At 35.6% G+C, this 27,854-nt stretch overlaps 1 protein-coding gene across 2 annotated transcripts in view; it reads right to left on the bottom strand.

Moving 5' to 3' along the window:
* Window positions 1-838: 838 nt before the first annotated feature.
* mboat2b (membrane bound O-acyltransferase domain containing 2b) overlaps window positions 839-27,854 on the bottom strand; it is a 29,662-nt gene continuing 2,646 nt past the window's right edge. Inside the window, exons 1-13 of one of the 2 annotated variants that reach the window (XM_081378627.1) lie at window positions 17,983-18,100; window positions 16,191-16,336; window positions 14,282-14,359; window positions 9,771-9,866; window positions 9,621-9,676; window positions 7,423-7,477; window positions 7,012-7,195; window positions 6,136-6,328; window positions 4,141-4,244; window positions 4,004-4,068; window positions 3,080-3,212; window positions 2,063-2,214; window positions 840-1,962 (exon numbers count right to left, since the gene is read on the bottom strand). In XM_081378627.1, the coding sequence (XP_081234753.1) occupies window positions 1,806-1,962; window positions 2,063-2,214; window positions 3,080-3,212; window positions 4,004-4,068; window positions 4,141-4,244; window positions 6,136-6,328; window positions 7,012-7,195; window positions 7,423-7,477; window positions 9,621-9,676; window positions 9,771-9,866; window positions 14,282-14,359; window positions 16,191-16,336; window positions 17,983-18,090 (1,527 nt within the window). In that variant the 5' untranslated portion in view covers window positions 18,091-18,100 and the 3' untranslated portion in view covers window positions 840-1,805. Of the gene's footprint in view, window positions 1,963-2,062; window positions 2,215-3,079; window positions 3,213-4,003; window positions 4,069-4,140; window positions 4,245-6,135; window positions 6,329-7,011; window positions 7,196-7,422; window positions 7,478-9,620; window positions 9,677-9,770; window positions 9,867-14,281; window positions 14,360-16,190; window positions 16,337-17,982; window positions 18,101-27,854 lie in introns of those variants that run through there. The other variant, XM_081378628.1, reaches the window with a different exon arrangement.

The following is a 27,854-nucleotide window of genomic DNA, read 5'->3' as shown; positions in this document are numbered from 1 at the left end:
TAGCCTAGTCATTGTTATTATGGATTATATAGTCTTATGTATTTTATACTCCACTTGCTTTTATTCTTTCTCAAGTGCATCAGTCTATGAATGTTTCTTCAACTAGCCTATAATGAAACCTTACCCTGTGACCTTTCAGAAAATTAACTTATAAACATAGGTTACTTTTCACACTTTCACTAGTTTAATGTCCAACCGTGTCATTTGCAAACCAAAAACATGTAATTTCCACCTAAATTATGTGTTGTGTTGTGTTTGATGTCATTCTGTGGCCAATGGCTAACTTCTTTGTTTTGCTATTGTTAAGGCTGATTTCATAGCTGACTTTTATACTCTAAATACACAAAAATGCATAATTTGACAAAAATAGATATTGATTGTAAAGATTCTGTTCATAGTGTGATATTTTTGCATACATAGTTACATGTAAAGCGCTTTGAGAAAGCAACTTTTAAAGGTACTATATAAAATAAATGTATTATTATTATTATTATATTTAACTTGATTTTTCTTTTCCTTCACACATCACATCTCATTACAGCAAAGTAATAATCTGCCCCTGGGACATAAAAAGTGATTGTAGTGTAAGTAACATCCCTATATCATGTCAGCAAGATCAAGTGACTTATTGTTATCTGTAGTGGCACAAAGTACATGGTTTATGTCTGCAGAGCAAAGAGCAGATGTTGAGGACTGCTCAGGTGGAGGCATTTGAGAATGCAGAAGGCTAAATTATTAATATGTTTCAAACATTTCACTTCAGATTAATTAATGTGTAACTATAGCGTGCACATTATCTTTGCAAAATAGTTAATCAGAAAACAAATACACCACAAAAGTAGTAAAAAGACCTCTTTTAATCACATAATCTGCAAAAAAAAAAAAAAAAAAAAAAAGTACCAGATCCACACAGCGAACATAATACAGTTCAAACAAATCCAGTGGACATCCTCTATCATTTCATTAAACTTTAACACAAACATCAGCTTCATTCAACTCTAACATTCTAAAATTCCCAGTTTAGACTGAGAAATACTTTCATTTATGAGAAAAGAATCTCTGGTCTTTAGAGTGGAATGTATTATGTGTAACTTTCAGAGTTTATGTGAAGACTAAATGGACAAGACGTTACAACAGACCATAACAAACATAACATTGACAAAGAGCAAAGAGCCCAGTTTTAATGGTTCAGCCATGGAATTATATCTCAATTCAGACTTTCTGACTTTGAAAAAGAACCAATTTGTCTTAAATTTTGTGGACATTAAACTTTTTATCGTTGCACAGACATCCTGTATACTTTAAACTTCCCTTTTCCAATAAATCCATTATTATTTTTCCTGTTAGTTTAGTTAGTCATATTTATTTTCACCCCTGCGACATGAAAACTCTGTTTTCAAATATAATATTGCCTGCTTTCTGCAACTGATAAAGGCCTTGTCCCTTGCAAGAAAATCCAATTAACAACCTGATACAAGACCACCAGGTTAGGGCACTAATACTTGCTGTGACAAGTGGGATTATAAAGGCAAGGTCACATGATTCTATACAAGTGTTTTCTTGGCAATAAAACTCTTCTTATAGCAGTCAGACTCAGGTTTGATTCCATCATCTCAAATCACTGTCGAATCCCAGTACCACTATACTGAGTCAAGAGATGACTTACTCTATCAGTCCAGATAAAGGCTGGTTTGTTGGTTTATTTGTGAGCTTTAGTTTATCTGACTCTCTTCATGTGTGGCTGGAGAATAGGTACATTTGCCCAGTCTGTGTGTGTAGAGAAGTTTGGTAAGGTGTTCCAGGACTCATGTGGCTTTTGGTTTCTGGTTGCTGTTGCTGTCTGTGCTCTCCAGGCTCGGTTGTACAGCAGACTGTTGCTCTTTCAGCCGCAGGTGGCGTGGTTTCACAGGCAGAGCAATGGCCAGCAGTATACAGCCTATGTGGATGCAGAAGTACCGTGACCTACAGAGAGATGGAGACAGCAGAATGTCATGAATGAAGACAAAAAATAAAAAAAAGTAGTTCTGCATTTTAAGTATCTGTTCTTGTTTGTCCTGCCAACCTGTAGAACTTGAGCGAGGGGCCCACAGAAAGCAGCACAAAGGGAACCACTGTGTAACAAATGGCAATCTGTGTTGCCGCCCATGTGATGACATCATACACAAACTTGTGAGTTGGCGAACCCAAGAAGTACGGTCTTACATTGTGCCTCACCTGAAGGAGAAAAGGGAACACAACATTAAGAAATGGAGGAATAACAACCTTAACCCTCATAGACCCTGATATTCATGATGTGTTATTTTTTTCACCCTTAATTTTCTTTAGGAAGAAATTGATGTTAAAACCATTTTGTTTAGGCAAATTATTCATCACAAAACACCAGTAAGGATAAAGTCATGAAAAGTTAACAAATTTCACAATTTGACCATTTAAACATTATAATAAATATATTAATTGTAATACCACTTAATTAAAAAATATATTTTATTATATAAATAATGTTCAAACAGTCACACAGACTAGTTTTTCATTCATTGAATAGGCTTTAGTGTGTGAGAACAAATCTAAAAAAGCTTGACCCCCTAATGCCCGGAGTTGCATTTTTGCTACGCTTGAAAAATCATCTCAAATTGATGTACATTCAAAGTTTCAGGGCATATAAGGCTTTTTCATTACCAGTCATGTAGATATAAGACGAAACTAAATGGCACATGCTTCATTTATTCCAAAATTGGTATGAATTCAATTAAAATGCTTTTTTTTTTACCACCAAAAGATTTGTGATAAATTTCTGTCTCAGCTACTGTGTAGTATTTACCAATATTTATAAAAAATTAGGTGTTATGTAATAGCTTTATCATAAGTAGTCGTGTAGAGCATGTTTTTGTTTTGTTTTGTTTTTTTGCTGTGCTGCTAAGAGACAGATGTCATTCACACTGAGGAAATATTTACTTTTTAATCTCATTTGGTTTCAAACCAAAATTTGAAAAGTCCCAGTGCTCCTCATGGCGAAACAAATAGCAACATCTGATGTGAGTGAGAGTGTATTTTATGTTTGGTAGAGTGTGATGTCACTCACAGCTCTGGCTGCAAGAGTGATGACGATGCCAGTGAGGAAGGTGAGGTAGTAGCCCGGGTAAGCTCCATGCCACATGGCTGACAGAAGGAAGGTGGCAGCAGTGGGATTGTAAGGACAACGTTCATAACACACCCTACAAGACAACACACAGCGTCACACATAATAAAACACTATGCAATAATAATTTTAGCATGCAAATGAAAGGAGGAAGGAAATGATACTTCCTCTTTTCATCTAATGCTGTGAATCTTAGTATAGTTTCTGTTGATTGCCTGTTTCCATGTTAATTATTGATCATAACTGGGTAATTATGAAAAATCCCCAGTAGATGGATCAGTGGTGATAATCCTCATGCAATCTTGGTCACGCATTATTTTAAACAAGCACAGCATTCATGAAGGTAGATGGGTGACAGGTAATTACAATATCGTTCAAAAGTCTGAGGCCAGTAAGCTTCTTTTTTAAAGAAATTAATACTTTTCTTCAGCCAGGATGTATTAAACTGATCAAAAGGGAGAGTGACTTTAAAAAATGTTAAAAAAAGATTAATGTTTCAAAAGAATACTGAAAAAAATGTATCACGGTTTCCACAAAATTACTAAGCAGCACAAGCTGTTTTTAAAACATTATTTCTTGAGCACCAAATCAGCATATTAGAATGATTTATGAAGGATCATGTGACACTGAAGACTGGAGTAATGATGCTGAAAATTCAGCTTTGCCAATTTTAAAATATATAAAATTAGAAAACAGTTGTAATTGTAATAACATTTCATAATATTACGGGTTAAAAGTGGTTTTGACCAAATAAATACAGCCTTGGTGAGCATTAAAGATTTATTTTAAGAACATTAAAAATCTTATCAACCCCAAAACATTTTAACATTAGTGTACAATAGTACAATGTGCTCTTCCTGTTCTTACCTCTTAAGCCAATGTGCTGTTTGGATGTTCCAGTTATCCAGGAATACCTTAAAGCTGGTGGCAAGCTGCAAAATATAAGAGTTAACTTGACTGATTATGACACTTCCGATTCATTCAGGGTCGGGGGGGAAACTAACCTCTATATTCATGATCCTGAGGTTGGAAATGAGATCCCATCGAGGCAAACCATCACTGTCGTAGCCATTAAAGCCAAATCCTGCTGCGTTGTTGATGGCATCAGCTATTTAGAAATACAGTATGAGTGTCAAGATACTCTCATATCAAAACAAATGTTATGACACCCAAAATAGTTTGTCTCTCCCTTTATATCGTGTTATAATTGAGCAAGTATGTAATTGTCAAATTAGGCAATCTGTGAATTCTGATTATGTTTGATTTAGTGTTTCACATTACAAAGAAGAGTGTAATACAAGTACTATAAATAATGGTAAAATCTTGTTCCTACTATTTCATAATTTACTAGTATGCATTGAATTGTTGCACAGGAATATGAGTTTCAGTTCCATCTTTTGTCTGAAGGGGGCAGTAAAACACAAGCCATTAGGACCAAGTCTGTGTTGTGTAAGATGTTGATCCCAATTCAAATGGGTCACACAACCAGTCCTCACAACAGATGATGGATGAAGCATCCTAATGTGTAATTAATCATGCCCGAGGTACAGCATAAATGATAATGATGGAACGTGAAAGACATATTGCTCGTGCTTGATTAAATTATTCTTTCCCGTATGGTTCAACAGATATGTATAACACATTATGATGATAGAAAGGACAACTTGGGAAATAGGAAAACAGACTAACAGACAGAAGCTTCATGCCCATTCAAAATGAGGGGTCACGTCCTTAAGATTAAAATGCCAAATGGATTCCAATACATACATTGATCAGCCACAACATTAATGTATAGATGCCCCTCGTGCTGTCAAAACAGCTCTGTTGAGTTGAGGCATGGACTCAACCTTTTTAGCAGCAGTCCTGCAAGTTGCGAGGTGGTCCAGCACATCCCATAGATACTAAATCGCATTGAGATCTGGGGAATTTCAAGGTTACACCTTGAAATCTTTGTCATGTTCCTCCAAAAAATGTTGCAGTGTGGCAGGGTGCATTATCTATTATACAGTAACTCAATTAACCACTCATTACAACTGAGGTATGCAGAAGAGCATCTCTGAACGCACGTAAACCTTGAAGCAGATGGCCTACAGCAACAGAAGACACCAGGTGCCACTCCTGTCAGCTACGAACAGGAAACTGAGACAATGAGTCGCACGGGCTCAACAAATTTGGACAATAGAAGATTGGAAAAACGTTGCCTGGTCAGAATTTGGTGTAAACAACATAGGAGCATGGATCCATCCTGCCTTGTATGAACGATTCAGGTGTGGGGGGATTTTCTTGTCACACTTTTGGTCCCTTAGTACCAACTGAACATTGTTTAAACGCCACAGCCTACCTGAGTATTGTTGCTTACCATGTCCATCCCTTTATAACCCACAGTGTACCCATCTTCTGATGGCTACTTCCAGCAAGAATAACGCCATGTAACAAATCTCAAATAATCTCAAACTGGTTTCTTGAACGTGACAGCGAGTCCACTATACTCAAATGGCCTCCACCGACACCAGATCTCAATCCAATAGGGCAATTTTGGGATGCGGTGGAACGGGAGATTCGCATCATGGATGTGCAGCCAACAAATCTGCACAACTGCGTAATGCTATCATGTCAATATGGACCAAGATCTCTGAGGAATGTTTCCAGCACCTTGTTGAATCTATGCCACAAAGAACTAGGCAGATCTGAAGGCAAAAGGGGGTTCAACCCAGTACTAGCAAGGTGTACCTAATAAAGTGGCTGATGAGTGTATATTTTATATTTATATATATTTATACATAATTTATATTTGCTGACTGATTATATCTTATTCCCCCTCAGACTACTAGACGCATGAGGCTCCTGCTAATATTAATCAAAACATAATATCCCGCATCAGAATGGAAGAAAACAGACAATCGGTTTAGACAAATTATTATCTTTCAAAATAGATCAAAACAAGAAAAGGAGAAAGCTAGACAGATGGGAAGAGAAGGAGAGGCAGGAAATCCACGCACCCAGAGTCCAAACAAAGTAGTATTTAGGCCGGGTGGTCAGCATGGACAAATACAGGTAGACCACCTGAGCATAGAAGGGTGTGGTGGCAATAAAATCATCATCAACGTTACGCTCCACAGGACAGACTTTGCAGACGGAGAGGAAGACCAGCAACGAGATGAAGCAGGTGGCCAGTTTTCGGATGACCTCTGTCTGTTAAGAAACAGAAATGCACAAATTGATATGAATTTGTAATAAGCCAATCACATACATTTTAGGAATAGCTTTATATAACATATTGATAACAAACCAATATTCAAAAGTTTGGGGCGAGTACGTTTTTTAAGAAATTAATACTTTTATTCAACAAGGATGCAATTGATCAAAAATGAGACTTAAGACTTTAACATTATTACACACGATTTCTATATCAAATAAATACTGTTCTTTTGAACTTTATGTTCATCAAAGACTCTTTCCACAAAAAGGAAATTTTTAAGATTGGTTTTAAGATTGACAATAATAAGAAATGTTCCTTGAGCAGAAAATCAGCATATTAAAATAATTTCTGAAGGATCATGTGACACTGAAGACTGGAGTAATGATACTGAAAATCCATCTTGCCATCATAGGAATATATTACATTTTAACATATATTTAAATAGAAAACAGTGATTTTAAATTGTAATTTTAAACAGTTTGTACTGTATTTTCGATCAAATAAATGCATCCTTGGTGAACATAAGAGACTTCTTTCCACAAAAAAAAATTAAAATAATAATAATAATAATAATCTTACCGACCCCACACTTTTGAAGATTTGTTCAGCCTTTATGCTATTTGTGATAAACTGAAGTTATTCAAAAGAAAAATACAAACGACTAAGTAAAACGAACATTTGGTGATGGGTCGTTCAGTCTGCTCTTCCCATTGACTTTCCCCTTGGTCTCAAGCTCTCTGTGCCGATAGGGAGTGCCCTCAATGAAGGCAATGTAATCGTTATAGGAGCAGGTGGGACCAGCCAATATGCCCATGAAATTACAGTTATAACTGAAGTACTCCAATAAACTGGGCATCCGTCTGGATGAAACACAAACACGGAGGAAAAGAGGATGATTTTAGAACTGCATTACATCATATCTAGTGAAAAGACTTGAGATAGCTTGCAGGTATAAATATAAAGGGCAAAGCAACTATTTTTCTAGACTACAATCATATACACTCATCATATACACTCATCAGTTTAATTTTGTCTTTGTATTGTACAGTAAACAGTTTAATTTAAAGCTTCTTTTAAATCTACATACCTTATAGCCAACAGTTTTTGACCCTGGTTGAGCTGATCTTCCTTCCTCGCCATTCCTGTTAACATAAAAAAATATATATAATAAAATATAATAAAATATAATATAATATAATAAAATATAATAAAATATAATAAAATATAATAAAATATAATAAAATATAATAAAATATAATAAAATATAATATAATATAATATAATATAATATAATATAATATAATATAATATAATATAATATAATATAATATAATATAATATAATATAATATAATATAATATAATATAATATAATATAATATAATATAATATAATACAATACAATACAATACAATACAATACAATACAATACAATATAATATAATATAATATAATATAATATAATATAATATAATATAATATAATACAATACAATACAATACAATACAATACAATACAATACAATACAATACAATATAATACAATACAATATAATATAATTAAAATGCCTCCTTTTTCTGTTTTCCACAGAAACAAAGTCATAAGGGTTTGAAATGTCAAATGTTCAAGGGTGAGTAAATGATGACAGAATTAAAAATTTTGGCCGAAATATTTCTTTAAACAAAATTTTGCTGGAAATCTTGACGTTTGAATCTGAGCACAGAGGAAGTATTGTACCTGCTCAGCTTCTGAGCTTGTGAGAAGTGGTTTCATCTAACAATCCCTGGCCTCTCCCTGATTTACAGAGGGAATTAGAGAGGGAAGAAATGTGCTGTAAATTGACTTGGCTCAGAGTTCATGTGCTTGTCTCATGAGTCTCCTCTGCCTCAGTTGTTTGTCTTATGGCACACACGATAAGACAAGGCAAGGCGACCCAGCGTAAGTGGCTTTAATTTCTTCGTGTTGTATTGCAAGCCTTATGCATATTACAAAACGAGCCACTTAAAAAGTTTTCATTAAGGTTTATGTGTGACCCAGCGAGCAGTGCAGAGACAGAGCTTCACTCACAATAGGCCCCAACATGTACCAGAGGTAGTAATGGAGTTTAGCAAGGCCTTTGTCCTATTAGTGTCCTACAGACCATAGGGAATATCAATGACAGGTTATTCAGGGCAACAGGCGAGTGAAACCACTTTAGTCCTGACGGACAGCTTACATACAATTTATATCACCAAATGATTCATTTTATATCACGCTAACAGAATATATCGCAATATATCAAAAATAACCAATGTGGTAACACTCATTTCTGGATTAGGGTTAGTGAATTAAAGTGAATCCAGTGAATTAAACACTTTCCAAATGAAAGGTACTTCATCACATTAACAGACATTAACTAAAAGATTATTCATAACAAATTATATGTCTGGTGCAAAAATAGCTTCATGTTATGTAACAAGCTAAAAGCAGACTCTAAAAGCATGACTTTAAAAACGCATAGCTGGCACATCTGTGACACCACATCAACTTAATTCTACTGTATATTAATGCGAGTACTGCTACAGTGGAGTTATTATTGTTAAAAAAAAAAAAAAACATTTCTGTTATTTGACAAAAAACAAACATAACTGGGAAAGATTTAAACTAAACTATATTTTACTATTACACTTAAATTACATATTATATTTGAATGACTCCACAAATTAATTTCAATTTAGTGTTAGATGGTATATTATAAAAAAGGAAACTAAAAACTAAAACAATAACTACATAAACATAAAATAAACTAAGAATTCAGAATTTTAACTGTGTAGCATAAATAGTATAGACAAAATGTGACAAGGTATTAGCCAAAGTATCAGCCAGTCCTACTCTTGCACTAGACATCCAGTGAGGTTTCAGCAGAGAGGACAAAAGCAAATCTAAAGGGAATCCGCTCTGTTCAAAAGCTACTCCGTGACAAAGGTTTGCAGGCCAGCAGATGAACTCGGCAGAGGACAAAGAAATGAATTAGTGATAACGGTAATAGTGCAAGATGGCGAGCACTCATCATAAGGGTGATATGTCACCCTGTGGAACAATCGAGGGGTGAAGAGAAGGAGGGAGGCTTGTTTTCATCTGCTTTCAGTTCATCCCACTGCTTTCCATTTCTTTAATTAGTTTCTCTGGCCCTTTGGCAGCACATTTGACAATCACAACAGCAGCAGCCTGGAACAGCATCCAGAACAGAATCCCAATGCATCATTGCTGTGTGTTTTCTAAACTTTAACCAAACACACACACTCACCATCATGGATCTCAAAAGCCACACTGGTTATCTTCTGTGTGATGACCATCATCGGCCTGTCAGGGAGAGAGAAAGAATAAAACATATGGGTACACAACACAACAGCGACAATGAAGCTCAGAAACCTCACATAGAAAGGGATATTCTTACCCTGTGAAATCGGCAGAGTACATGCCGTAATCAAAGACGTAAACCCGGGTGATTTGGCAGAAGCTAAGATAACCCAGGGCGACCACCAAACAGTATCTGCAATGTGAACCAAAGAGCATGTTTCACATCCGAGCCATTTCAGAAGCATTAATGCACTTGCAACCGGTTTTCTTCAGGTAATACAAATAAATTGTAGTTTTATAAGAGCTTTGATATCATGAAGATCTGAAAGGATGTCATACTGAGATTTATTGTGATCCATTAAAACCCAGAAACAAGTACAAACTTTATTTAAAAAATAAAATAAAAAAACTCAGTGATGTTTCCGGAAATTAACTCTCAACACAGGGTGTGTGTGTGTGTGTGTGTGTGTGTGTGTGTGTGTGTGTGTGTGCGTGTGTGCGTGTGTGTGTGTGTGTGTGTGGATAAACCATTATTCTCTACCCAAATTAATGACATTATTGCTCCCTATTCTTGTACAATGGAGAAAAAAAGATGTGGAAATTAAAATGGGGGTAGAAGATGAGAAAAGGCACACATACATAGTCTCAAACACACACACACACACACACACACACACACACACACACACACACACACACACACACACACACACACACACACACACACACACACACACACACACACACAGGTGAAACTGTTAGTGCCATAGAGGCGTTTCATTATCACTGTCAGATATACCGCATGTGTTTGCTCAGTCTGTTTGGTATTTTTAAATGGCTCTCTGGAAAACTGGATTCTGATTGGCCAATTGTTTGCATAATTTTGCAAACTGCAATACATTTTCTACAAAGCTGTGCTAGTTTTACATCTCTTGTATCATTTTATGGCAGAATGGGGGCCAGGGCCCATTGTGAGGTCTCAGCAAACTTCCCAAAGGCTTCACTCAACATGATATCATTTTAATTTTTTTTCTTTGAAGAAACAGATTTGTATTGAAAAATCTGGATATAGGAATCCTAATTTTAGAAGTATAATTTCTAGACCTGTAATAGTCATGTAAATTATTAAAATAAATGAGCATTTTTTAATGAACATACATTTGTCTAGTATATTAAACTTTGTTTGTTTTTTTGCGAGTAATCTAGCAAATCACGAACAAATGTAAAAGTTATAGGACCTTTGAATATTGTTTCTTCTCATATTATAAAATAATTTGAATCAAAATATAATTGCATGTCCATTTATTTTTGCACTGTATGTATGCAACTTATGTAAGTAACTGTGTGAGCTGGATAAATAGACAGTCAGCCTGTCATTATCACAAAACAAATCTTTCCTTCTTCTAATCATGCTGTTTTCCAGGTTAGTTTTGTTTGATGCATTTAGTAGCAAGTAGCATATTCTGCTTAGTTTCCTGAGTCATGACTAAGTCAGGGAAAAAGCAGCGAGGACAAGATGCAAATGTGAATGCTGATTTCTCACAATAAGTGGTTTTCTAATGTGAATGCAAATGTACTATTTGAGAGCGGTGGAAGACATCAGCCACAGCTTTTATAAAAAAAAATACAGATTTTTTTTTCCCAAGTCTATTTTGCTTCTGTTGTGTTCAGGGTTACATGACAACAGAATGTCATTAGTCCAGTAATCATGTGGTTTTAAAACGTAAGATCTGTTTTATCTCATGGACAAAGTTATGGAAAAATCAGATAAAGCTTGAAGGGACTAGCACAACTCAAGGGACTTGAAGGGACTAGAAGCTCCCAGTCTTTCTCATTATTTCTTATACACACACACACTCGAGCTTTAGTGATGACACATTCAGCTCAGGTCCCCAGACACTGCAGGTGTGAGTACAAAGATAGACTAGGTGTGCGTGTGTTTTCCATTCAACAATGCAAGTGTGTTTTGCACGTCTGCAAAACTGTTTGCCCTCCTAAAGGCGGACAAAAATAGAACGGTCTCAACCGCTGTATGTTTCCCAAAACGACACAACCATTCAAGTCAATCGCCTTTCTACACAACTCACCAATAGAAGACAGAAAAAGGAGGAGGAAGAATTGTCTACCTTAACAACTCCAAAGACAGTAATATCACCTCATTTGAAACAAAATGTCCCTAAAGGGCCATTTAGCAAAAGTCTGACATTGAGGCAGTTTTATATTTACCACCTAGTAAGAAGGTTCTGGCAGGAGACGGCAGCAGGGAAATAATGGAAGATTTTATTACACCTATGCGGAGGACAGTGACTGATGGTCAGCCAGTGAGGGGAATGAGGTCTTTCTCATTAGAATTATCTTTGGGTCAGTTTTCAACTCTTTCATCAGAAGAAAGGGCACGATTTCTATCTGCATGGACCTTAGTTCACCTTTTGAATGAAAAGGGGGCTATGAAGGATTCACGCACTGCTCAATGGGCTCTATTGAATTCGAAGTAAAAAGTTTTTAATGTAATAGTGTTCACAATCAGTTGTACTTCTGTATTGTGACATATTTCCTAATGAAACAGGACATGCAATGACAAAAAGAAATGGACTGTAATTAATTTGAATCAACAGGAATTGATTGAATCAATTGGGTTGAATAATGAACTCTTGGTGATGTCAGCAAAAAAGAAAAATCTTATTGACCACAAAATTTTTAACGGTAAAGAAATCAATACTTTTATTCAGCAAGGATATAAATAATGTTACAAAAGATTTCTCTTTCAAATAAATGCTTTCTTTTGAACTTACTATTAACCCAAGATCCTGAAAAATATTAAGCAGCACAACATTAATGATAAGAAATGTGGTTACACTTTATTTTAAGGTGTCATTGTTACAGTGTGATTATATATTTAAGTACTGAGTAATATTAAGTAACTACATGTACTTACTATAGGGTTAGGGTAGAATTAGGGTTTGGTTGAGGGTTAGTTGCGTGTAATTATGAATCATTTACTGTTATTACTATGGTAAGTACATGTAACATATGTAACAAGGACACTGTAAAATAAAGTGTTACCAAATGTTTTATTTTATTTTTTGACCACCAAATCAGCATATGTGACCCATGCTGGCAAAACGAGTCATAAATGAGTTTATTAGAAATTAGAGTTATTTTCACATTCTCTATTAAAAAAATCTTCAAAATGATAATTTGTTGGAATCAGACAAAAAATGACTGAGCAACACCTGTTTGAGGTCGATAGGGGAAGCAAAGTCTAGTCAAAGTCAAAGTCTTGGTATAAAAACCAAATATCTATAGGGAAAATATATATTAAACTTTTTTCCCCATGATACCACAATTGTTTGATTAACATTAATGAACAGCAATATACAGAGACAGCCTATATATTAACACCTACTGTACCGCACAGATCCAATATAATGTTTTTCAGATGTTTTCCCCCAATAGGAACCACAGACAAATGCCAACAAACGAGTTGGCAGTTGGATTTAGAATTTTATGGTCAGTCAATGTGAAGACAAACCCTGACCAACACCAACAGAAACCAGTTTGTCTGTGCGGTGTGAATTAATACATCATTTTTGTGTGAATAATTGCCAAGACAGATATTTTGAACTACTGTAATTCTGTGTGTGTGTGTGTATATCGGGATCACGCTCGGTCCGTGGCGTCTTTGTGTGCACGCTTAGGATGCGTCGGTCAGCGCGAGAAAGATAGTTTTGTTTACATCAGCATGAGTTTGAAAATCACATTTCATATTTCATTGGTTCATGCCATTGATAATTTGCTATGAATATTTACAAAGTCGGAATGATGCGCTTTAAAACAATACCAAACTTGTGCTGAGGGGAAGCACAGCCGTCAAGAAGCGAGCAGAGAAAAATGACATTTTTCATGGAAAAAGGAAAGGTACTCCTCTCAGAAAACGTACAAATAAAGAGACTTATAGATGTTTAATTGCTATTTGGGTCATTGGGATCGCTTGACGAGGGCTTAAATGAACACATTTTTGTGAAAACCTCCAATTTGACATTTTTCACTTGTTTTGCCTGAAGCTCGTATTTATCCTGTGCGCATTCAGACTCACTTTGCCAGCATGGGTCACATATTAGAAAGATTTCTGAAGGATTTCTGAAGATGTGACAATGAAGACTGAAGTAATGGCTGCTTTGATTTTACGTTACATTTTATAATTATATTGAAATAGATACATTTAATATAAATGCAGCCTTGGTGAACGTAAGAGACTTCTTTCAAAAATAATTTTTTTTTAAGCACGTTTGAATGGTAGTGTACATTTTGATGAAAGACATTGGGACAAACTTTTTCCTTTGGAATAACACTGTTTAAGATTAAGAGAGTAATTATTAAAGTGAAATTTGTCTTTAATGTGTATTAAAGACCCCATAATTTCAACATTTTAATTTAGTCCCTTTTAGTCAGTTTATTAGCTTTGAGAGCATATTTGTGCACTATGTCAATACAAGAAATGCTGCACTTGCCCAGCCATTTCATAGGGTCTTTAATAAAGTAAAAAAACATTAATTTAATGTTGATTCTGAAGACAATGATTCTAAAGATGTAAAAATATGGACTCACTTGTGCATGTGCTCAACTCCGGTCAGAATCATTATGCCGTAAGTAATGCCGCTCTGGAGAAGGAAATGAAGCGCATACCTGTAGAAAAGAGAGAAAATGCTGTTTTTAAATGCAGTACATTTTTGCTTCATTATGTAATGCTTAATAATGGCAGCGGTAGGAATAGAGTTCTACGTTGAGGTTAAAAGAGCTAATGAACTTTTCGATAAAAGTAAGGTCTGTTTTTTTTTTTTTTACTCTTTATGTAAATGCAAATGACCTGGATCAGCATGAAAAATCTCGTTTTTTTTTTGTGAAATGTGTGTGTGTGTGTGTGTGTGTGTGTGTGTAGGTATGTATGTATATGTATATACATATATATATGAAGAGTTCAGATGCAAAAGCCTCTAAGTGCCATCTGAAATTTCCTCCTAGAATGATCATTTTTATCAAGCTCGTATATTTAAGTTCAATAATTTCACTTAAATGGCAATTAATAGGTAATTTGCATTGCCATTTAAGTGAAATTACATTCTAGGAGGAAATTTCAGATGGCATTTAGAGGTTTTTGCATCTGAACTCTTCATATGTATATGTATATGTATATTTGTATACATAAAATGCACTGTATATGTATATTTGTATACATAAAATGCACACTGTGTGTGTATTTATATATATTTTATAATTTTTCTTTTGCTGATTTGACATTATTGAAACAATCTGAAGAAGAAGTGAGCCAAATTTGTATGCCCATTACCCAGATCCCCCAAAGAGAACTGCCTTAAAGAGACTTTACGGAAGCTTATCTGCAAGTCAGACCCACTTAAACACACACACACACACACACACAACAGAGACACTTTAATAAGGGTTTGAAAAGACGCCACTAATTAGCGAGCAGAAGTCTCTCTATCTTTCAGTGTGGACTATTGATCTGTTTGTCTTTTTAAATGAGATGTTAATGAGTTCCAGATCTGAGTCGCCATCGACTCATCAATACAAGCTTGAGCATGGCTGATAGTGATCTCATAACACAGACACTAATGTATCTATAATGATGTTAGTATCGGCAGGAATTTCTTAAAACACTAACGGTTTCTCTAAAGGTTTTTAGCAAAATATACTGGAAATTAAAAATGTTCTTTAAAAGTTTTAACTGGATATATTATAATTATTATTATTAATAAATGTCATTAACTTTAACTGTAGGAAATTATATGATTGGACACAAAAATTTAAGTAGGTCACAATTCTTTGCAAGGTCCTGAATACTACAGGAACCTCACCGAGAGTCATGCCAAACTTCTGATGTTCTTCTGGAACACTGTTAAATTGTTCTCTGACACTGTTTGTTGTGATTTAGCCATGATATTTTTTTCCACATATTGATTTTTCTAAAAGATCATGTTTCCAAAAAACAAATGGATAAATGAAACCTTTTTAGTCCTAATTGCAAATTGTAAATTTAAATGATGATACTACTTCAATCCAAAAAGTTTTTGTATAATGAAACAAACCCTTCACTTGTATTTCTGTTTTCCACTTTTCAAATCCATCTTTGATATGAATCAAATGGTGTAATGCGATTCATTTTGAAGCTTTAAAAAAAAAAGTCCGGTCTGCACTGTTGTGTTTGAGTCATGAATAGGTGTATTTACAACAGAAAAATTCCACATAGTTTGATACTTGACTGTACTAGACGTCAGCTTCAGCTCCCTTTATTGCCTTCAAGCTGTTTGTTTATTCTGTATCAAATGTCTGTAGTTTCACAGACCGCTACATTTCCTATTGATTGGCGTTCGTTGTATCTTTCTGGAACGTCACACCAGCACATATCCCGCAGTCCAGCAGCTGGGAGTACAAGCAAAAGCTGGTTTCAAATTCCTTGTGGACACACAGAGGGATGCGTCAGTATGGAAATACTCACCAGCCAAAGCAGAAGAGGGCAAAGTAGATGCCCAGCAGTGTGGCCACCACATGCCGCACAAAAGGGCTTGTCTTGCTGGGGTGCAGATAGAGCCTGAACCACACGGCCGTGAGCAGGGCACAGAGCTGACATACTACGAAGTTAACCTGGGGAAAAAAAAGAGAAAAGTAACTTATCAACTGAACTCATGGTTAAAAGGCTGATATTTTAATCAAATGCATTTCATTTTGAAATTTTCAGATTGGATTATATGTCAGCTATGAGTGAGAGTAAATATTTTTAATTAAAAAATATATAATTATTTTTATTTATTTAATGGATTTTTTTATTCAAATATTTAATTAACGCATATTGTTAATTCAACTTCTTGACAAAAAAACATTAAAACCATTATTTGTAATACAACTTTTGTGAATAAAACAAAATACATATACAATTCACATACATGCCATACTGGTTTTACATTTTAAGTGATGATTACTCATTTTTTAGGACATAACAGAACATATTAATAGTACAACTAGTTTTATGGTACATTACCATTCCTAGCACATCAAAGTGACAAGTGTGAAGACATATTTTTGTCATTTGGTTTCCATATCCATTTTGTCATGCTGGGTAAGCCCCGCCCACAGTGAAACCCCATTGGTCCAAATACTCCTCCACATTGCTGTACATTCAACATTTACAGTGATTCCAGTGTGTATAGAAAAACTACAATATGTGATGCTGGAAACAGGTGTGAAGATTATTGTGTAATGTGTAGACAGACAATGGAATTTAGAAGAAATAATAATAAGCATGACAAAATATCATTGCTAAATCACAACAAACAACGACAAACAGGGTCAGAGAACAATGATTGAACAGTGTCCCAGAAGAACATCAGAAGGTTGGCAGGACTTCAGTGAGGATCCTGCAGTATTTCAGGACCCTGCAAGCCTTGTGACCTACTTAAAAGATAATGCCTTGGGCTTCACACTGACATGCTTCTTGTAAAAGCCAAAGACATCAACAGCATGAGTCTGGGAGTTGTTTCTTGACTGGACACAGCTGTGAAATTTCAGCTGGAAGTCATTTGAAGTCAGACATATAGCCTACACTATCTTCAACCAAACGTCTGCAAATAACATTTATTCCAACGCTTTATGCAAATAGAATTCATATTCATCACAAGTCTGCATATATAAATAGCTGAATATATATTACAGTCTTGATAGCTGTCTAGTAATTCAAGAATTCACACACCATGTAAGGATGCTACAAAAAAAAAAAAAAACTGTCTGTCCTAATCATCCACATCTGCATTCAACAGCTGTAGAGCAGCACTTAATAAATCCACCAAAACAAGGAAGGACAAAACTTGTTTTTGAAACATCCAATACATGTCAGGCGACCCAGTGTGGTCTGCAGACCAAAGGGGATTATGGGAGATTCTTGGCAGCATGCTGTAACTTGTACACCGCACTAGTGCTGTAATTGTAAAAACGTCAAAAGAATTCTCAAACGCCAAGTAATCTGTATTTCAAAAAAAAAAAAAAAAAGCATGCTTAAATGCAAGCAGCACAGCAAAAATATAAGTGAGCCACAAGTCTTCCAAATCACCTGAGCTTGGATATTACAACATCTCAAAGAATATGCCTTTGAATTAGTTTTATTACTTTCAAGTCATGAAATTTTTCAGAGGCATTTACACTGACAGCAAAAAACTGTCCATTATGAACCACACAATCCTTGCATGCGGTTACACATAATTATGGATAGATCACATAATGTTTTAGACACAACATACATAATCCATGACAGATGAAGGATCATCAATCAGTTTTGACAGAGACTCGTTTGCCAGCTTCTGTTGCTTTCTTTGCAGACTTCCTGTTGCTCTCTCACTCAGTTCCATCTGTCCATCTGTCACACTTGCAACAAACATGAAGCACACACAAAACCTGCAGTAAATCACACAGCTAAATGGTTAAAATTTGTAACAAATGTGCCATAAAAACTGAAATGGCCTTATAATATCATCTTCTTAATGTTACACTAAATATTACTGAAAATCCCACCAAAATATCAAGCAGCACAACTGTGTTCAACATTGATAATAAAAAAATGTTTCTTGAGCAGCAAATCAGCATATTAGAATGATTTCTGAATAATCATGTGACACTGAAGACCGGACTATTGATGCTGAAAATAGTCAGCTTTGACATTACAGGAATAAATTACAGTTTGACATTTATTAAAACTGTACCGTTATACAGTTTGAAATTTTTATCAAAGAAAAGTAAGTGACTCACAAAAACATTAAAAATCTTACCAACTCCAAGCTTCTGAATTGTAGTGCACATTTGAAAAAATACAAAATAAAAAGATAAACTGTAGGCTTAATATTTGACATTCAGCACCTTGAGTTACACAAATCATACTAATAATTCCTAAAATAGTTCATGTAATTCCAAAAGAAAGCTTAACATTTCACTTTACGGCAGCAGATTGTGATATGCTCCCATTAGGGATTTACTATTTTACCACAGTGTTTAGGTTCTCGGCACCAAGTAAACTGAGGGCACATCCTGCTTAGATTCAGACTTAGAGAAAAGGTGCCATGAAAAATGACACTAACTCAATATATCTATACAGATTATAAAGCATGCTCTCATGCCCTCTTGATGTTAAGGGCAGCCAAGGAGAGACGAGAGGGGCCTGAGCAAACATCTTTATAGAAGAGCATTAAAAAGGCTCATTCACAAGCTCTCCCTTAACAGCCGGTTGTAAATGAAAGCGCTGGAAAAACAAACTGGGAAACAAAACAAACCAAGTTACTGAACTCGACAGGCCTTTAAAGCACCCATCTAAAGCAGATGAATATTTAAACTTTTGAATTTTTGACATGATTCAGCATGACAAAACCTACTAATAAGCCCATTTCGGTGTAATTATTGCTTTATCATTTGGCCAGATAAAAGCACTTTTAGCGAAACTATTAAAGTCCCCCTATAGTCAATAATTTCATCCCTTAAAACTCATCTTTGATCATCAAAATGACATATTTAAATGTTTTTTCCTTGGAAAAAAATTTGACTCATGCCTTAAAATAGCTTGAATGTAACTCTACACCCTTGCCTCATTTAGTATACATGGTTCTATGAATATGCAAATTAACCCCGCCTCCACTCACTCCCACCAGCTCAGAGATCCACTCGTTGATGATCACACGTTGACATAATTGGTTTCAAGGTAGTTTGTGACGTCAGAAACAACAGCGATTTCAAACTGTGATTTTAAGACTGTCTTTGGTTCACTGCAGTTTTAAGGAGGACTTAAGAATTTGCACATGGTTTGTCTTAAATCATATTAAAAACACCACATAGACATATAAACAACATTAAAAACTTGATTTTCACCACAGGGGGGCTTTTAAACTGATAAATTGGGGAGATTTAATTCAATAATAAACGCTAAGGAGTAATTGTCTGTGCTGGAACATAAGGGAATTACTGGAAACTCCATTGTGATTTCTCATAAGGAGAACTATAGTTTTTTGTCAATGTCAAATCAAAATTTTGATGCTTATGTGAATTTAGGTATGATAGCACTATAATATAAGGTATCCAAAGAAAAAAAAATAATGAAATGCAAATATAGATTTAAACAACATTGCTCCATAACCTACATATTGTACATCGCTAGTCAATACTCATTCTCATCTGACCTCTTTAATATAGTTGCTCTTGGCTTGAAATTATGGTGAAATAAGGCAGAAGAGCATATATCCTATATACAAGTGACATGAGGAACTCAAATAACAGCCTTGAACCTGCTCACCTCCATCAATAACTCAGCAGCTCTGAGTCTGTGCTCCATGTTCACGTGTTGCTGTTATGAGGCAAGCTGGGCAGAAAAGTTGGACCTCTCTTTCTTTCTGTCTCTCACTATCTTCTTTAATTAATGATCCTTGATGTATCTCATTACATTCCTAGTCTCCTTTATGTCCAGGTTACCTGGTGCCTTGTCTCCTGTGTCAGTGCAGACGAACCCATCACCCCAGAGCTCATGCTGAAACTGGTTATATCAGAGAATTTGCCAAACCAACAGATTCTGATAAGCAGCAGATAAATCCGATTTCTTTCTGTATGCGAGACTCAGAGAGGGAAAGACAACTGTTCTTGGGCTTGGCTGGAAATATCCTGAAGATTCATCAAGTTCAGCTGATGCAGAGAAAGTGAAAAAAAAGGCCTTCTCACTTCATCAGGTGAATGTCACCGCTGAGATGCTAAATGCGCCAATGGAGCCTTTTCACATTTCCATGGTTCTCAGAAGTGGACGCTGTTTAACCGTTGGGTAAACGTCTATAGTGGTGAACTGAAACTACAACAAAATGTTTGCAATCCCATTTGCTTCAATAGCAAGAGGAAAAAAAAGAAAAGAAAAAAATCCAAAATAGCGTTTCTATGAAAGAGGAGGGGGGTGGGGGGGATATATAGTGATTGATTACATTGGTCAGAAGAGAGAAACATGTCAATCCATCAGCTGCTGTTTTAAAAAAAAAACACTCACACAGACAAGTTAACTAGTTTTCTGTAATGTACAGGTAATATAACAAAGTATAGTGTTATTCATTAAAAAAAAAGATATATATATATAAAACAACTTTAGATTTACAATGTTAATAACTGTGGAAATGCATCATCGCACAGTGTGAAAAGAGTCCATTGTCAGAACAAATCAAATGGACTGAATACAGAGAAAGAATAAGGGATGTCAAAAGTACTTGGTGACATCAGCCATTAAGTCTTTTCCCAGTTCCGTTTTTTTTGTAATTTGTGACAGTCAACCTTGGAAAAAAACTTGCAACGAAGAATGAAATAAATCCAGAGGGATGTAGTGATTAAGTAAATAGGGTCAACCGTCAATATTAATTTCATGCTGACTCAACACAAACACAGTTGCGCTACAAAAAAAGAAACAATATCTGTCAACAAAAACAAAGCAGCAAATGTTGTATAAAATTACTGTGCATACAAGTTATACATTGAAAGTTATACAATAGTTTTGTAAAAAAAAAAAAAAAAAAAAAAAAAAAAAAAAAAAAAAAAGTGCAGGACGGAAAGGCCAGGCCTAAGTAAATATTCCTCCCTCCCTACTCTAACTTGTAAAATTAGAGTTTAGAAAAACAGGACAATGGGAGTCTGACGGTGGGCTTGTAACACTATAACTGCGTTTACATGGACCCTAATAATCCGTTTATAATCATTCAAGTAGCACAGCCGGAATAAAAAGTCACATGTAGCTAACCACGTCAAACAGAATGAAGTGGCCAAATTCGATTGAAATTTAATTTGGATTGTAAGGGGTGGTTTAAACCTTTTCTAATCAGCTCTATAAGACATTGCATGTGCAATGACGTAGAAATGGCGTAATGACGTAATTATGCACGGAATAAGATGTAGTTGTTGAATATAAGGTGTGTCCCGATTCAGAGGCTGCATCCTTCGAAGGTCGGCCCGATCGTTGTTAAATGGGACGGTCTAGCCTACACCCTACAGAGGATTGTTCTTGTCGCCTAACAACTGTGACAACTGCCGTTGATGAGTGACAGTAACGTTTGTACTGGACTTTTTTTATAAGTTATATTCAACTCTTATATATAAAAAACAGGGTTCAAAACCGGTCTAAATATGTTCACCGTGGTCCATTTCTGTATATATTAAAGAGCAGCCCATAAACTATATATTATAAACTTTTATAAAATAAAAGTCAACATTTGAACAGTTTAAAGGTTTCTTATTTTTGCATTTGTATCATTAGATATTTGAATAAGCTGAAACACAACAATGCGTTCAATTTCTCTCAAAAAAATCCTGGTGTCACTGGAGCGCAATGAACACTGGGATAGGCAAGAGCCGCGAAGGATCCATCTGTTGTATCCTTCATTGCACGGGAAACGAAGGACGCATTTGAAAGAGCCTTCGAATTGAGACAGCCTTCGTCTGGCCGCTGTGACGCAATCAGCCTTCGAAGGATGCAGCCTCTGAATTGGGATGCAGCTATAGTGTCATTATAAAATTCTCTGTTGTTCCAGCAATGTTTGCATCGGACTCTCATCCACAGATGCCTTGGTTTGGGCGTGGAAGGTGCGTTCTTACTGCTTGATAAATATAAGCAGCACGGCACAAAGCTTCATGTGCTCGTTGTCTCCTAATCAGGACCCGAAATAGATAAATATTAAGTATTTAAAACAAAGAAAAGAAGCGATGGCAAGATGATGGCTAGTATGCACCACCAGCGGGAAACTACATTCAGCCAAACTTCACATATCATGACGTATTGATGTGTTATATGTGACCCTGGATCACAAAACCAGTCACAAGTCGCACGGGTATATTTGTGGCAATAGCCAACAATACATTGTATGGGTCAAAATAATCGATTTTTCTTTTATGCCAAAAATCATTAGGATATTAAGTAAAGATCATGTTCCATGAAGATATTTAGTAAATTTCCTACCGTAAATATATAAAACATTTATTTTTAAGAGTGAATGCAGCATAATCGTGAACATAAATTGACAACTTTAAAGGTGATTTTCTCAATGTTGAGATTTTCTTGCACCCTCAGATTTCCAAATAGTTGTGAAATCCTATCCTAAAAACCATACATCAATGAAAAGTTTATTTATTCAGCTTTCAGATGATGCATAAATCTCAATTTTTAAAAAAATTACCCTTGTGACTGGTTTTGTGGTCCAGGGTCACATATGTCCTGTATGATAAGAAAAAACATGAAGAAATCAATGTTGATTATGAACATGAATAACTAATGCTTCAATTAAGGCCATTTATGCATTAGTTTGGGAGCATATGCTTGGCCTACCATTACCAAAAGTATTTGGGGAAATCTGTTTAAAAACAATCACTATTTTGCAGTTCCATTTAGAGTCACTAGAGGTGCAGAAATGACACACTTCAGCATTAAGTGCGTCGGCTTTTTGTGGCAATTCTCGAGAAGCCTGTTGCTAGGACACAGTCCTCCTAAAAATAAAAAAGGACACTGAGGTACAGAATGAAAGCTGCCCGCTTCAGTCATCAGTCTTTTCAGCTGTCAAAAGCCACACGATTTGGATGATTGATTTGCTTTCAACACCAAGCACTTCTATGGAGATCAAAGCAAAGTATCATGTTTCATATCTCTGCAGTGAGATGCAACTGAACCCCAATTGTATTTGTTTTATTCTACATGGACACTTTGGGCAAAATAATGGATATAGAGCAAGAATATATTTCCCTCTTGAATTCTCCTCTCAGACCAGCTCCATATCCACAAAGGTCCATCATAACAACATCTAAGCAAGAACCATCTGTGGCAGGGTGAGCTCTACAAAACTTAACCCATTAATCTCCCTAATCAAACACCTGACCTTGGCTATGGCATTGGAATTACATGGCGAGAAGTTATCCGATGATTAAATCGCTCTTGAGAAATAAGTGCTCCCTCCAAACAGTGCATTAGATACTCAATTATTTATTGGTGCTGCTAATGCACATGGTGCACTCATGCTCCTGTCAACTGAGCAGGTAAGGATAACCATTACATAATAATAAGTCCTTGAAGCTTCGGTGAAATCTGGAGGAGATGGACCCTTCCAAGAGCTTCAAAAACAACGCATCAGGGATATGAAGGTCGAATGAGGTTAGTATACAAAGGCAAAAGTTGGTCTGAAAATGGACTGGAATTGGAGAGTAATGGATATCACTTATCCTTGCTTGCACTTAGCATCAGTTATAGATCAGATGATCTTATTATTACATTTAGCAGGAATTTGCAGAGCTCTTCATGACAGGATTGGCCATAAAAACTTTCAGAGAAATACATTTCATGAAACAACATTTTACAAAATACTTCAATACTTCTCGCTTTGAGCGACGGCATTTTATAGCTAACCATTTTTTGCAACAATTGCAAAATGCTTAAACATTAAAGGACTAAAAGATGAAACAATTATGGATGGGTCACAATGGTTGACTAGTCATGCAACAAATCAATAAAATACACAATAATAAATACTATTTAAATTAACTTTAAATGAGCGAGCGTTAATAAATAATGATAGAAATATGTAGCTTTGCACAAAAAAGACCTTTGGTATTATCAGTCTCTATAAATGTTATTATTTTGGATTAAATGTCTTTGACTTTTTAAAGAGTAGCCTATCTGAAGTGCTTTTTAGTGTCTCTTGCATTTCTCAGGCCAACCTTTGGTTGCACACATAATTCTTGGATGGCCCGCATTTGTTATGTAATCCAGAAAATAGCAATGTGGCAACGTGAGGAAGGATTTGTTTTCCTCCAGCACGAGTGAAAATGCTGAGTAACAGGGTAAACCGCAATCTCTAAAAAGCACTTTCACACTAGGATTCTTATGCCCGGGAGACCTGCTAAATTAATCTGCATCTTCTTGTGAGATACCCGGCCTACAGAGAGCCTACTGCTCCACATTACTCAATGAAGACAAATGATCAAGCGTTTTCCAAATCAAATGAGCACCATGGCAATTTAGGATCCAAAGAAACACATGACTCACTCACCGAACAGCCTAAACATCCAGAATGAGTTTGATTACTTGAGTGTAAATTATTGTTTCCTCAAAAACATCAAATCTGCCTCTAAATCAGCTCACTGATTTAAATCAATTATTGGACTCCGCATTGTTTCCATCAGGACACCCATGGGAATAATGTTCTCTCCTTAAAGTAATTAGCAAAGAGCACAGAGGCTTCCTCCTCCTGGGGGAGACCAAGAGATTGTCTTTTTTTGTCCCACAGGCGCGGTAGAAAGAGTCTTGTCAGAGTTCAGACTTTCAGAAGTTAAAAATCCAATCCAACTCAAGACTACCAGTTTTATTTAAAGGGATAGTTAACCCAAAAATGAAACCAACAACAACAACAACAACAAAAATCATCTAAAGGTGAGTAAAGTAACAGCAATTTTTTTTTTTTGTAAACTATCCCTTTAAGTTGTTAGTTGCCATATAGATCCACATGTTGAGCAGATGCTCTGAGATCAGCACTTCATATGATTTATTACCGTAAGCCTTGAACTCAATCAAACAGGCAAAGGCACCACAGATCAGGTAGTGCACAACAGCTGACTAATGAATTTCGAGCTCAACACAATAACACACACACACAGAGGTGTCATTTGCATTAATGAGGCATAGGGGTCTTCGTTAAGCTAAAGTCAGGTATTGTTGCATTGTTTGATAAGAACACCGCCTTCGACTTCACCCATTCAGCTCAAGAAAACGAAACCTCTCACAGTCAAATGGTTAAGCAGAGCATAAAATGTTAACATGCATTGTGATCCTTGATCATTGAATACACCAGGGGTGCACCAATATGCAAATTGGCATACAATTGTGGTTAAAATAAAATCACACTAAAACAAAATGATACAATTGAATTGATTATTGAATATATCAGGAACGCACCGAGATGGACATTTTGGACGATACCAATCATTTTGATATTATTTTTAATAATCAGTATTGGCAAATATATAAAATTATAACCTATTTTGGTTAAAAACATTTTTTTAAACAAGTTATAATTTAATTGATCACTGAAAACTATGTATTTACCAATTTGTGAATTTTGGCCGATATAATATTTTGAATCTGATATCCAATATATAAGCTGATTTTAGATATCAATCTATATTTTGTGAGACTTATTACAAAACAAAACAAAAAAGCAAATGATCATCTTAAAGGTCCAGATTTTTGCGTTTATTTAGTGGAAAACTGCATAATTTTAAAACAGATTTTAACAAATGTAGGCCAACTTTCTTTAATAAAGGTTTATTTATAAATATAGCATATATTTCACAAATGCATCAAAAAAATAAAGAAACTGACCAAAAAAAAAAGAAAGTCTACATGCTTCAAATTTCATTTTTATTTATGTTTAACAAAAAGCAGGATGAAGTAAAAAAAATTGGGTCCTATCCTATGATCATTCTGTTAAAATAACTTCAGACTGATACCACTAACAATATGAACAAGTCACATTTATCGACCGATATACAGATATGACCACTGATATATTGTGCAACTCCAAAATATACTTACTATTATTACATAAAATTCCATAATTTTTATTGGAAAAAATCTGGAATTGGTCAAACAAATATATACTCCTGGATGAGTCAATAATAATAATAATAATAATAAAGGCTGAATCAACCCAACCACAAACTGCACAAGAGGCAAAAGGCATTAGAGACTTTCTCTCTTTTAGGCCCAAGTGTAACAGGAGTCCAGTGTCTGGCAATGGTAGTGCAACGCTAGCCGATTTCTGCTCACATTACAGTCTGTTCTCACTTCGGAGTTATTCTCCATCAACAAGGCACCTTAGAGGAGTTAAAGCTACAATATGCAAGTAATAAAATATCCAAAAATCACTTGCACAGTGTGATATATTTCCTGCAGTTGTGTACTTACAATATCCCAAAAGTTCCCAAAGATTGTTAATTTCAGAGAAATTCCCATTTTAAATAATAGCTCGTCCCTGTTCACTTGTCGCCTGACAATGACGTAATATCCGCTTTTTCCCTGGTTTCCGCTCGTACTGCCATAGTAACCATGGCGACAGACGTGGACAACTGCGTTACGTCTATTGGCACGCTCACGTTGTCGTTGTTTCGTTCAAACATTATGGACCATGGCAAGCAGACGTTGGGACAAAAGGAGAACTAAAACGAGGATCAATATCAGCGTGGCGTTTCTTGAGATGCCGAGAGCTCCACATTCGTGAGAAACTTCGACTTGACAGAGACGACAGTCTTGCATGTACTTTATTAGACAGGTGAGCAAATGTACATATACAGCTCAACATGATGAAATGTTAGAATGTGATCAGTATGTTATTCTAATGCTGATCTAGCTTACTACTAGTCTCATACAGACAAACTAACATAGTATAACATCATAACTTTCAACACACTCAAATGCTGTTTAGTGATAGTGTAGACCAAGTGAAACAGCGCTGCGTTACCTCATAAGTTTAATTCGTCAAATAAACTGACCTGTGTGAGAACTTGCGGGTAGTTCGGTAGAATGAAATGTCCTCATTGCTTTATATCCGCGGGACTCGCGTGTGGCGCTGATATCTGTCTCTCATTAGCAATCGCGCCCTGTTCATACCACAGTCATGTTAAAAACATCAATGTATTCACTCATCCATAAACATTATTAGATCCTTCGGCATGACGGATAATTCCATAATTCCGCCTATGCGTCATCAACCGACGCCTTTGTTTTTGTCAGAGGTTAGCGACCCCTAGCGGAGAAAAAAATTACATATTGTAGCTTTAACTTTTCAACCAAACCTACATCTAAAGCGTCTACACTACCATTCAAAAAGATTGGGGTCAGGGTGACAACTGTTTTCAATACTGTTAATAATAAGAAATGTTTATTGATCACCAAATCAGCATAGAATGATTTCTGAAGGATCATGTGACACTGAAGACTGGAGTAATGGCTGCTGAAAATTCAGCTTTGCCATCACAGGAATAAATTTAAATATATTAAATACATAAGTTAAGTTACTTTAAATTGTAATAATACATCACAATATGGCTGTTTTGACTTCATTGATCAAATAAA

The sequence above is a fragment of the Scardinius erythrophthalmus genome (genome assembly GCF_964197995.2).
Source record: "Scardinius erythrophthalmus genome assembly, chromosome: 11".
NCBI classification, from domain to species: Eukaryota; Metazoa; Chordata; class Actinopteri; order Cypriniformes; family Leuciscidae; genus Scardinius; species Scardinius erythrophthalmus.
The sequence above is the reverse complement of the archived record's forward strand: the minus strand, read 5'-3'. Positions and strand labels throughout refer to the sequence as shown.